Source organism: Podarcis bocagei (genome assembly GCF_964188305.1).
Source record: "Podarcis bocagei genome assembly, chromosome: 17".
In the NCBI taxonomy this organism is placed as follows: domain Eukaryota; kingdom Metazoa; phylum Chordata; class Lepidosauria; order Squamata; family Lacertidae; genus Podarcis; species Podarcis bocagei.
Window position 1 is genome coordinate 5,024,731 of NC_138143.1, and position 13,011 is coordinate 5,037,741.

Consider the following 13,011-nt stretch of genomic DNA (forward strand, 5'->3'; position numbering starts at 1 on the left):
AAGGGATTTAAATTTTCTCTTTAGAAATTGCACTCTGTCTGTAAATTCCTCCATCAGTTAGTGTAACAGCAGTTTTGGTGAGATAAGTAAAAGCTGCTCCCAACATTCCTCATGTCAGAGATGCTATCAGACTGCTTTTTTTTAAAGACAAATGTCAGTGTGACTTACCCCCCCCCCCCGAAAAAGTTTAACATCGCCACAGTCCACACACTCATAGCTAAAGGTTATTCAGGATGAGGGACTTACCACCTTGCGCTTGTCAGAATTATCAGCTTGCATAAGCCACTTGATGGAGGCATGGGGAGATCGTGGTTCACACTCTAGGAATACACTTCCGCCTTCTAGTCCATATTGAATCTGCTCATGTAATTGTTGCTCTACTGTAAAAAAAAAAAAAGTTTGCAAATAAGTCCAGGATTTGTTGAGTGTTATAACCCCAATGTAATTCTGTATGTTCTGCAAATTTGTCTTACTTGGTTAGCACATAGGTTTGCTTTTCCGGAATTGTTGCTGCAGAAATAGTTAACTCAAGAATTCAGCAGTCATCACCACCCAGTCCCCCATGCCTACACCACATCTGTGTTGCCCAAAGCTTCATCTCTGTTCCATGTAGTTAGAGATAGCAGTAGGAATTCCCCACAGCCTTGGAACTGGGCACCATGACTAAGTACAGCTACCTGCTGCACAGCCAGTTTTAGGCTACACCTACGTTGAGTAGAATATAGGCAGTGCTCCTGGAAAGGCAGTAAAATGACAAGCATTACAGCTTAGCACAAAACAGAGCACTTCTGCACCTGTGAGGGAGATGTGCCGACAGGGCCAAGTCCTGGCAAGTCTTCAAAAGCAAAGCAATGAGCTCAGTTAATGAGAGGCCCAACCAGACCAGCTTGTTCAATGGTTGGGAATATAAGTCCCAGGATGGCCAGCGCTTTTTTCTGCTAGACATTTCAAAAGTCAACATAATTTCATCCCAGTCTTGTTAAATGAGAGTGGTGTGGGTTCAGCTATCTAAAGCCGTAACGGCATGTTATGAACTATATTAAAAGCACTTCGGTCATTAGGAGCGATGGATCACACCAGTGATGCCTTACTGAACGCCTACAAGCAGCCCTCATTCTCCAGTGCTTCCAACAGATAGGAATGAGTTGTTCAAGAACCCACAAAAAACACAAGCCAATGGTGCCTTTGATTTAGATCAGGCATGGGCAAACTCGGCCCTCCGGATGTTTGGGGACTACAACTCCCATCATCCTTAGCTAACAGGACCAGCTTTCAGGGATGATGGGAGTTGTAGTTCCAAAACATCTGGAGGGCCGAGTTTGCCTATGCCTGATTTAGATACATCGTAATAAGTCTTCCAATGGAGGATTAGTAAAGCTGCCAACCACCTGGCAAGCAGTAAATACGTTGGGAGATCATACTTTGCTGAATCTGCATTAAATGTGACAGCCAAGTCAGTCACTAGGAAAAGAGCTAGTGCTGGATTCTGGACCAAAGTGTAAGTAAGGCTCAAGCAGTATTACAAAAATTTAGGAGAGTCCTTTGTCACAACTTCAACAGAGGCTAATCATGGACAAAAAATACCCACCATATCTGTTTAAAAATGTGTTGCTTTGGATGGGGACATATCCTCAGTTGCAAAAATTACAAAAATTAAATAAAAAACAGAAATTTGCTGCTTTCCTATTAGAGATCAGAAATGCTATGGAGACTAAATTTGCCTACCACATTTCAGCCCACCTTCCTTTTAGTTAGACTCCATTTTGTATCCTGTATCTTCTGGGCCATCAAAAATGCCTTTCATTCCCCTCTCCAACTTTTCTAATTTCTGAAGTAGAGGACAAGAGGAATGACAACCATTACCAATGATACCACACCTCACAACGCAGGAAGACTGCCAAAATTGCCAAATTAATGTAGAAAAGTCCAGGAACAGGGATGTACAGAGTTAGCTCTTAGGAAGTGTTCACTGCCAATTTGAGATAAGGGAATGCCTTCATTGTGGAACTGATGTAGCATCTTTTTAGTATACCCAAGATAAAACATTCTGCATCTGAATAGGCATATGACAAAAACACACTCCTGCAGCCAGAAGAAGCAAGCAAGCAACACTTAGAAATTCCTGATAGCCAAGAATTTAATAGAAGAATTTAACCTTCAGATAAGCTGAGAATAGCAAGAAGTCCTAGCGCACACACCCTGCTTTGATAGCTGAGATTTCTGTGATCCTCAAACCTACCAAGCTTGAGATGATCCTGCAGTACAGTTGACGAAGCAGTAACTGGATGTTCACAATCTCACAGCCCCACTCAAACACCAGCTAAGGCAGGAAAGTGAGTAAAGCTGGAAACACCACTTCAGCAAAACTCTGTATGATTACATCTTGACCATCCTGATCTGGCTCAAAAGGTAGATTGCTTTGCCACAATTTGCATAAGATTTGGCCCAGGAGACTGTGCTAAAGGGGCAGGCTAGTGATAAAGAAACATTCTCCAGGGAAAGTACAAAACAACTTTAAAATAAATTAAGTTTTGCATACCATTTCTCCCATTGATGAAACTGTCAGCCACTGAGTTAGCAACTAACACATCCTGACCACGACTGATATCACAGCCAAATCCTCTCAGAGCTGGCCTAGAGATGCAAAATCCCACACTACAAGAGGGATAGGGAACCTATGGTCCTCTGGATGTTGCTGCACTACAACTCCCATCATCCCTGGCTCCCATTATTGGCTCTGCTGTCTGGGACTGATGGGGGTTAGAGTCCAACAACATTTGGAGGACCACAATTCCTCCATTCCTATTCCTTGAGAAGGCCTTGCCCATTGCGACAGTTTCCACACTCCAAAAGCAAAGTACACCAAAAATGACCACTATCTAAGGAAGGAGGCTTGAGTCCATCAAAGCTTGTGCCATAATAAAGTATTTCTCTTTAAGGTGCCACAAAACGTTTGTTGTCTTTGCTGAAACAGACTAAGACAGTTGTATTTCTGGAAACACTAACATGAAGACAGGCATCAGTCAAGATAACCTTTGCATCTCACATTCTTCCACCAGTGTTTTCACTCGGAGGCGGTCAATCATCGCAGGCAACAAGTGTGTGTTCTGCAGCAGTGCCTGCCTATGTTCCACCTGAGAACATCAGCCATTCCCCTCTGTTGCCAACCAGAGCTGTGTGTGGCCTAAGGCTTATCCCGCAACCTCTAAACTGGAAGATACTGTCCCATTGCTAGTGCTAAGTTTGTTTCAATTTCAGCCCCAATCTGTTTGTGTGTGAAGAGCAGGGGACACCATCTTGTTCTTTGCCTCAGGAACCAAAACGTCTAGGGCCAGCCTTAGACAAATTTCTTTGGAAAAAGTAAATAAATTGCAAGAATCTTGGTCAGAAGCTGCCACTGATAACAATAAGAAAGGAAATGACTTGGCAAGTGCTTCTACTCAGTTGGCAAGAGGAGTAGGCTTTTAGTAAGCTTTCCTGACGATAAGCCTTGATAGTGTTAGCCCCATTCTCTTCTGTTGCCTCTAAAGTAGACTGTCTTTCCTTCTGCGATGATGTCCCTCAGGTATTCTTCATAAGCAGGGAAGCCCAAGAGGTGCATAGGTGTAAGCAATCTGACTAACCCCTCTCAAAAAAATTATAAACCCTCCCAGACATCTTTGAACTAGACTGAACACAAGGAACTAAATATTAACACAAGGAATAATAACATAAGGAAGTGTGTAAGGGGGAAAGTATTTGCTGGGCAGAGGGCTGTTGTGCTCAGGTCCTTTGGGCTTCCCTTAGGCATCTGGTTGGCCACTATGAAAACAGGATGCTACTTGCCCCACTGGCATGATGCAGCAGGCTCTCTTCACATTATTAAGGTCTTGGGAATAGAGGGTTGTTCACATGTCACATTGAACATAGGCACAAGCCGTATCTACACATGTACCACTGTTCACATGAAAAAGGCCGCGTGTGTGGATTTGTGCAACACAACTATTTACTTGTGGAATCACACCATGTATGCCCACTTGACCACTTTGATCTGCAGAATTAGCACTGCCATAGGTGCCATATTTGTACTTTTTTTTGCAAACTGCTTAGAGGTTGGTGGTACATAAAGGTTGTGTGTGTGTGTGTGTGTGTGTGTGTGTGTGTGTGTGTGTGTGCTACATATGAATACCACTTACTGTTACTGAAATTCCCTGTGTCAAAGGTACTGAAGATTTTGTGTTGAGCCCCAGACTATTGCTGATCAGTCTGAATCTACTTCAGCAAAGCCCTGTGGACCCACCAGGCCACCCTCAAATCCTTAGGAAGATTTGTCTGGAGGGAAGGAGGCAGACTACACCTAAGTAGCAATGAGGTCACTAGGATAGAGCAGCATACAGTCCTAGCTGAACCCACCTCAGCAGAGCACAGCACTGGAAGAGGTGCAGAAAAAGATAACCTCAGATGATCAAGGGGCTAAAGCATCATCACTACAAGCCTAAAGTGTCTGATTGCTTCATGGCTTACAATGCAGGAGGACAACTAAGGGAACCACAGCAGAGGTTCATAAAATTACGCATGTTGTAGGTAGAGAGGTTTTTCTCCCTCTGTCATCACATTAGGCCACCCAATGGAATTCATGGGCAGCAGATCCCCGGACAGACAAAAATAAGCATTTTTTTTAACCAGCGCATCATTAGTTTATAAAATTCACTGCCTCACAACAAGGTGAAGGCCATTGTCTAATCCTCCTTTAAAGTCATTTATGCCAAAGTCACAGAGGATGTAGCTCCATTCATGGCTATTAGCCATGAGGTCTATATGGAACACCCACTTTCAGAGGCTGAATTTCAACTACTGTGGGGCAAGCAGTGGAACTGTGTTGGCATCATGCTCTGCTTGCCAGTTTGCCAGGAGAATCTGACTGGGATGCCAGACTTAGGCGGACCTTTGTTCTGAAGCAGCAGGGCTCTTCTTACACTTCTATAAGATTTCCATGGCCTCAAGGGTCTTTAACAAAGAAATTGAGCATATTATTCAAAATAAACAATGAAAAAACAAGACTCTAAAAGGTTCTCCCATCTTTCACCTTTGTCACCAAAAGGATGAAACAGAAACACAGGTTTGGAGCACCTTGTAACTTTATTAGAGAGGAAGACTCTCTTTCAGAACCAGCATACACAACCCATCACAGGTGGCATTTCTTCTGGTAACTCGCAGCAGTTCTTGTGGGGCAACCCATCTTGCCATTGTGCAAGAATTACTCTTCCATTACAGGAGTATCATGCATAGGGGTAGTAATGTTTATGTCTCACAAGGGTGGGGAATCTTTTTCATTCCCCCATGGCCAACCTTCTGGAGGCTTGTTGGTGGTTGGCAGTGACAGAAGCCAAAGGGGGCGGAGATGCTTACTTTTGCCAACGGACTACATTCCAGCCAGCCAAAAGACAAGATTTCTACCTCCACCTGACCTCTCTTCATACTTTATCTGAGCAAGCAAGAGTTCTCACGCTCCAAGGACACATTCCCACCAGGCAAAAGCACAAAAGGGGTATCAAAAGTGGCCTGGGAAGACTCCTGAAGGCCAGGCAGAGATATCAGGAGGGCTTCGTGCCAACTTAGACAAATGCTTCCCAAATGCTTCCCATGTGTAGAGATCACATTGCTTGCCCATGCCACTTTTCCCTGCACAACCCCAGTGCTGGCTCTTAGCATTATCCCACTCTGCATTCCTAATCCACTAGAAGGTCATTGTGCTCCCCTTTTGAAGATCCTGGCACCCATCTCCCCTGCACTAGTAAATCCTCAAATGGTCAATTCAGTTCATTTCCCACCCCCACCAATCTCTAATCTAGATCGTCCTCTGACACTTAATGCAGAGAAGAAATACCTTCAAATTTATCTTCTAAATCCTCATTATGTTTTAACACAGCATATGCAATCCTACCCTTCTAAATTGGAATTACATTACTTTTAGGGGAAAAGGAAGCTGCCTTTTACCAGGTCAGAATATTTATCCATCCAGCTCAGTATAGTACTCTGGCCACAGCTCTCCAGGGTCTCAGCCAAGAGTCTTGCCCATCACTTGCTAAACCAACCCTTCTTTTCAAAAAACCTGTAGATGCCAGGGATTGATTCTGACACCTTCTGTATTCATCCTATGTGCTATGGCCTCTTCATTCAGCAACAGAGCTGGCTTTTATAAAGCCAGGAGTTGCTGCAGCAGCCAAACCACAGAGAGTTTTCTCTCAACCTTTATTACATTACCTTCCTTGCAGAAGCAGTGAATTTGTTTTTCTTTTGAGAGTGCTGAGCAGGCATGTCCTGGTCTGAGCAGCTGAGATAACCCTTTCCTCCTGTGGCAATTAGGAACTGAGCTTGCCTCTGCCTTTTGATCCCCAGAGGAGCTGGACTTCCCATTCCACGCAGCCCTCCCGAGACTTGCCAAATTTTGTCAACATTTGCGTTAAGGGAAACGGCACATTTGTTGGCAAGCACTTCTTCACACAGCACACAGTTGGACTATGGATCTCCATCAGCTTGGATGGCTTTAAAAATAGGATTAGACAAACTCTTGGAGAATAAGGCTGGGATGGTGCTGTGAAAACTTACCTTTGGCATTAAAGCCCCGGCACTGCCGCAAAGGGTCACCATGTTTGATGTCCTGACGGCGGCTCCTCCTAAATGAGAGAGAAGAGGTCAAACTCATTCCCTTTTCCAACCCAGGAGACTTCTTTGAGACTTTCTTTTGAGCAGCTAAGGGAAATTAGTAAACAACGACCAACCATAATCATGATGATAGGTAAAGGTAAAGAGACCCCTGACCATTAGGTCCAGTGGTGGCCGACTCTGGGGTTACGGCGCTCATCTCGCTTTATTGGCTGAGGAAGCCGGCGTACAGCTTCCAGGTCATGTGGCCAGCATGACTAAGCCGCTTCTGGCAAACCAGAGCAGCGCACGGAAACACTGTTTACCTTTCCACCGGAGGGTACCTATTTATCTACTTGCACTTTGACGTGCTTTCGAACTGCTAGGTTGGCAGGAGCAGGGACTGAGCAACGGGAGCTCACCCTGTCACGGGGACTTAAACCACCGACTTTCTGATTGGCAAGCCCAAGGCTCTGTGGCTTAACCCACAGCACCACCCATGTCCCATCAATCATGGTGCTTATTATTTTTCTGTTTAACAGCCAGGGATGGAGCACCTGTGGCCCTCCGGATGCTGTTGCACTACAACTCCCATCATCCCAGACCATTGGCCATGCTGACCAGGGCTGATGGGAGTTGGAGAGCCACAGATGCCCCATCCCTGATTTAACCAACTCATCCTGCCTCCCTTCAGTTTAGTGCTTCAAGGCTGCTTCTATTTGAACAAAATAATTTTCAGTCAAGTTTCCACATGCAGACCCTCCTCTAAGAACAAGCTGCCTTGCTCTCTGCCCTTTGTCCACACTGGAGGGACACACCACAGGCAAAGAGGGCAAGGTGGGGAGGGGAGGAAATCTCAGTATTGGTGGCAGCAGGGGGGCTGGGGAAGCCACTTCGGAGCAGCCACAGTCACACATTACAGTGGTACCTCTAGTTAAGAACTTAATTTGTTCTGGAGGTCCATTCTTAACCTGAAACTGTTCTTAACTTTTCTTAACCCACTTTAGCTAATGGGGCCTCCCATTGCCACCGCACCGCCACCGCACAATTTCTGTTCTCATCCTGAAGCAAAGTTCTTAACCCAAGGTACTATTTCTGGGTTAGTGGAGTCTGTAACCTGAAGCGTATGTAACCTGAAGCATCTGTAACCCAAGGTACCTCTGTACTTTTGCTCAGGGATCAGACCTGATGGCAGTAAATAGCCCTCGTAGAAGTGGCCTTGGAGGAACTGACTCTTTCTCTTTCCCTTGCCAGTGGTGTTTTTGGGTGCCTCTGCCAGAGCAAAGAGCAAGCCCTACCCCTGGAATGGAATTCGCTCCAACAAGAGATAGTGATGGTCACTGCCAACACGGATGGCTTTATAAGATGATTAGACAAATCCATGGAGTGGCTGCTAGCCTCCACTGGCAGAGGAAGTATGTCTCTGAATTGCTGGGGGTCCGGCTTGGGGGCTCCCCACAGGCACACGGTTGGCCATTGTGAGAAGAGAACCCTCAACTCAATGGACCACTGCCCTGATCCAACCTGCAGGCTCTCCTTACATTCACACTTCCCTCCCTCCTTCCCTCCCTCGGCATTTGCATTCCCAACTTAGCACTCTCAGGATGTTACCTTTTGGCTGTGTGGCTGTAGCGTGTGCAGCGCTGCCCATCCCAAGCGCAATAGGGATCCCTGGCCAGGCAGCAATCGGCACAAGCTTCACCGTATTCGCGGCATCGATGGAGGCTCAGCTGGGAGACCCCCACGTCTGAGGAGGCGTACAGCTGTTGCTGCAGAGCAGAGAGGAGAGAGCAGTGGCTGAATGGGAACCTGGATTTCTCCTTTTGTTGCAAGACCACCCGCTTGCCTCCTACAAGATGAAGCCTGGTCTTGAGCCTCTGCGCAACAGCAGTGGAATCCTAACCTCCCTTCTCAGAGTTGGAGGACTAAGCCCACAAGGTCCTTCAGGTACCTGCACCCCTGTCAGAGCAGCGACCCAGAGTGCTCATCTCCTACTTTGCTCCTCAGCAACAGGTACCTCAACCACCTACCCGTTTAGAGGATATCCACAGGGTCTTCACAGGCGCTGGAGCCTGTAAGGCAAAAAGAGGAGAGGCCAACATTGAGAAGGGCAGACAGGTGGCAGTGTTAGGGCAGCAACAACAGGGAGCCACGTGTTCACTCACCCTGAACACTTCCACCTCCTCCAGGGTCAGCTCTTCCAAGTTGCCCTGTTCCTTCGGCAGCACAATCACCTTCTGCACTGTGCCCTGGTCTGGAGGAAGAAGACCCAGACATCTTCCTTCAGAAGCTATGGAGGACATTTTACTCCAGTGCTTCAAAGAGCTGAACTGGTTGCTTGTGGACAGTATTTAGGGACAACTTCAAAGGTGTTGGTGTTTACCTTCAAAACCCTACGCTAGGGATGGGGAACCTGTGTAGCTCTTTAGAGGTTGTGGGACTCCAACTCCCCTCAGCCCCAAGCAGCATGGTCAGAGATGATGGGAGTTGTAGTCTGAGAACATCTGGAGAGTCACAGTTTTCCCATTCAGCCGGGGAAATTAAGAAAAAGAGAAGTCACTCAGGTCACAGCTGGGAATTCAGTGGTATTCAATATCCACTTGAAGCACCTATTAGCACCTTTAACAAGAACAGATCAAGAGGTGAGTTTTCTAGGTGACTTCCACCACAGCCTGTCTGATGGGGGCGGGGTGGGGGGTGGCTGAAGAGTGACAATGTCAGAAAGCATCCCTAGCTAAGCACTCTCCAGCAACTATAGCACCCATTACTTACCTGTCCCAAGAAAGAGAACCTCGTAGCGCCCGTCCACTGCATCCACTAGGTCCACGGCCAAGGTGGTGAAGCTGTAAGGCACATTGGTCCTCACAAGCAGGGGGCGGCGCTGCAGTGGGTAAACAGCATTGTACATCAGAGGGTGGGCACGCACAAACGTCACCAGCTCGTCTGAAAATTCACGTGTGGAGCGAAGTCCTGGGGTGAAGGTTCCTCCTGGGCACTGAGAAAGAGAGCCGGGTAGTAGAGTCAGCGTCTTGGCCAGGGTGGGGGGAACTGGACGGGTCCAGCTTTCCCCACCCTACCTTGCTAACCTTCTTTGTACTCATAATGCAAAGGAAACACACAATTGAGTGTAAAGCAGGAGAGGGGGTAAATATAAGGAAGAAATTGCAAGGAGCTTAGGGAAGGAGAAAAGGGAGGCAGACAGTGAAATCCAGGCGCTGAGGGGAATAACACATTAGGGGAGTGAGAGGCCTTGGTGACTCACAGCTCCTGGGCGAGGGTAGGGCACCCGTCCTGTGTAAGGGCCCCACTGGTAGTTGTGTCCCTCCTTGTGGGCAAAGGGCCCATTGAAGACTGTGCGAATGTCGGCCATGGAGTAAACGCAGACCGCAGAGCCACGGAAGACGGACCTGGAGGAAGGGAGAAAGGGGCACACACCTGTGTGAGGCCCAAGGCCTGCTGAGCAGGCTAAGCCCCAACACTGAAGCCCAGCTGTCCCCACCACGGGGTGCTCACTCACCCCAATGAGGAGAACACCCCATAGAGCAGAGGGTGCTTCTCGTCCTGAGTCGGCAGCAGGAAAACGTCACCTGGAAGAGGGAAACAAAGAGACAAAGCTTCTTGAGGGAGGTGGGTAAGTTGTGCGTGCAAGATTGCCAGTCCCCATCTAGCCTATGGCCAACCCCCTGCCTCAGGTGTGACAACTTGAATAAAATATTTGGGGGAGGGGGGTAAGATCTGCCCTGCATAATCAATCACAAGACGCACACACACCATTTGAATGGCAATGCTCATCAACTTTAGGGAGGCAGCCCCCTCAAATATTTTTGGGGAGCCAAATAGACCTCAGCCCCTAGACGTTGGTGCCTATACCTTGCATGTATCTCTCAATTACATCCGTGCTGTGGCTTAGGGGGACATACTGAAGCAAATGGCAGCGAACAAATGGCACGGCAAGGGGTTGGATTAGATGATCCCCAGATCCCTTCCAACTGTCCGATTCTATGATTCTATGAACACACATGGAAATCCAAGGGTTCCTTCCAAAGGGTCATAGGAATGGATCAAGTCCAGAGAAATAGGTTGCTTACATTGGAGATGGGATTTATGGGAGTTGGGAATCCACAGGATCCCCATCCTTGGCTACACAGTGAATTTAGGGAGATCTACAAATGGCCAAATGAAGAAAAAAAATTTTCATCCCAATGGCCACTGGAATACACAGGGCTGGGATCTTCCACCTTGACCTGGAATGCTAAGAACAACAAGCATCTTGGCAGATGTCTTTTGGAATGGCCTCAAGAACCCCTTGAAGTTGGCAGAGCCAAGACATTTCAATGGCCACTCTCTGGTTACGCCTGGCTTTAAGTCATTCAAGCCAATTCTTTCTCCAGAGCTTAGGGTGCAATTCTGTCTCCTGTGCCTCAACCCTCTGACAGTCACCTGCACACACAGAGACAATGACTAAGCCTTAGGTTTCTGCACCAAGGGTGGAACCTGAAATCCTTATGGCCTTAACCTCCCCCTGCCAACATAAATCATTTCTGCCCCGCCAAAACAAAATCCCTCTCCAAAACAGCAGCTCACGGAGCTCATCAAAGAAAGTCTCCACGCCGTCCTCTCCAATCACTGAGCAGACAAGCCGAGCTTTAAGGAAAGTTGTCCACTTGTTCACCAAAGAGCGCTGCCCGCCATCATCGTTCTGCAAAGGGAAATGTACAAGGGTCTGTCAGCTAATCCCTACAGTGGCCAAAGCAAATCACATGCTTGGTCTCTGAGTGCACAGCTTTTCTTGCAGAAATAGACAGCATGTAGAGCCCAGTCTGGATTAGGATATTGGGGGGGGGGCTTTAGTTCTCCCCCGCCACCAGTATGCTCCCATTCTAGAAAAGAGGGTGATGTACTTGCAATCTGCATTGGGTCAGGGGGAAGCTTTCATTCACCCCTGAAGAACAATAGATCCAGCAGCCACCTCTGGGCTGGAAGATGAAGAAAGCCATTGTTTGTACTGGGACCTCTTGCCTTAACACCAGCATGCAAGCAAGAATCAGAAAGCTTTTAAAAAAATTAGAACATGGAGGGCATGGAATAGGAAATGGTAGGAAAGTTTTATCACAGAGGAGCAGAGAAAGCCAAACATAGACCCTAGGATTTGGAGATCTAAGAGCAGCAGGAGACTCTTAGTTGATTCAATTAGGGGGTGGATCAAAATTCTCTAACCCAAGGGACGGGCAGGCTTCAGGCTTGAAATATTTAACTGTATCTTTTTTTTTAACCAAAACATCAAGGTCCACCCATCAGAGCAGTGTGCAAAATAGTGGCTGGTGGGTGGGGAGGGGGAACACAGAAATAAGGAACAGGGTACCCTCTGCTCACATCAGAAACCTTTGCTGATCCGCTGCAAATCAGCCAGAGATCTATCAACAGAGCTTGGTCTTTCTGTCTACCCCTGCTCTAACTCTTTTTCAGCAATAGCACTGTTACCCATAGAGAAGACAGATGGGTCAACACTAATTTCCAGAGGAGAGCTCTTCACAATCGACTTTTATTGTGCGACCTGAATTTGCTGGTATCTGAAGTGGCACCATTTCAAGATCTACACAGTTGAAGATTCAGGAACTATGGTGGACCTTGGAAAGTGATGGACTCCCCTTCCTTGGAGGTTTTTAAACAGAGGTTGGGTGGCCATCTGTCAGGGATTCTTTAGTTGCGATTCCTGCTTTCCAGGGGGTTGGACTAGATTGTACTTGGGGTCCCTTCCAACAATTCTATGGTGCTATAACTATATGGCCCACCACCTGCTCACAGCACTCTCTGGAAAGACTTAGAAGTTACAAAAAGAAAGCACATGGGTCTGGCCCACTTTTCTTTGAACCATGCCTTGATTATTGAAAAATAAGGAAGAAAAGTTTAAAAATAAAAATGAACTGGGCAAAGGGACAAGAGTAAGTAAAAGGAATGCCAGGAAACCGGGAATTATGTTCACATGTGGTGGGGGTGTAAATATGTACAGTTTTTTGGGCAAAGGGTGTTTAAGGAGATGACAGAAATCACTGGGTAAAAGCTGACCGAAAGTCCAAAGGTAGCTTTATTATCAATTTACGACGGGGTGGAATGTTCGCAGGCTATGAAGGACTTGCTCACAAATTCATTGACAGCTGCACAAGTCATTATAGCTAGAAAGTGGAAGGGGCAAGGTGAATATAAAATGGAAGAATGGTATAAAGAGGTGTGGGATATGGCTATTAAAGATAAATTAACATGTGCTATTAAGGTAAGACGGGGAATATGCAAGAGAAATGATTCTGAAGAGATATGGAAGGTGTTTATAGAATTTTTACTGTTGAAATGGAAAGGGGTCAAACCATCGCAAGAGAGGTGTTGAAATTT

At 46.8% G+C, this 13,011-nt stretch overlaps 1 protein-coding gene across 7 annotated transcripts in view; it reads right to left on the minus strand.

The window, feature by feature from the left end:
* The window catches only part of LOC308576385 (semaphorin-3F-like), a 31,412-nt gene that overhangs the window by 2,106 nt on the left and 16,295 nt on the right, over positions 1-13,011 (minus strand). For 5 of the 7 annotated variants that reach the window (XM_081175694.1, XM_081175696.1, XM_081175695.1 and 2 more), the window contains exons 9-17: positions 11,209-11,323; positions 10,142-10,211; positions 9,887-10,031; positions 9,397-9,619; positions 8,790-8,878; positions 8,655-8,696; positions 8,236-8,393; positions 6,589-6,656; positions 247-380 (exon numbers count right to left, since the gene is read on the minus strand). In XM_081175694.1, the coding sequence (XP_081031820.1) occupies positions 247-380; positions 6,589-6,656; positions 8,236-8,393; positions 8,655-8,696; positions 8,790-8,878; positions 9,397-9,619; positions 9,887-10,031; positions 10,142-10,211; positions 11,209-11,323 (1,044 nt within the window). The remainder of the gene's footprint in view (positions 1-246; positions 381-6,588; positions 6,657-8,235; positions 8,394-8,654; positions 8,697-8,789; positions 8,879-9,396; positions 9,620-9,886; positions 10,032-10,141; positions 10,212-11,208; positions 11,324-13,011) is intronic. The other 2 variants (XM_081175697.1, XM_081175699.1) reach the window with 1 other exon arrangement.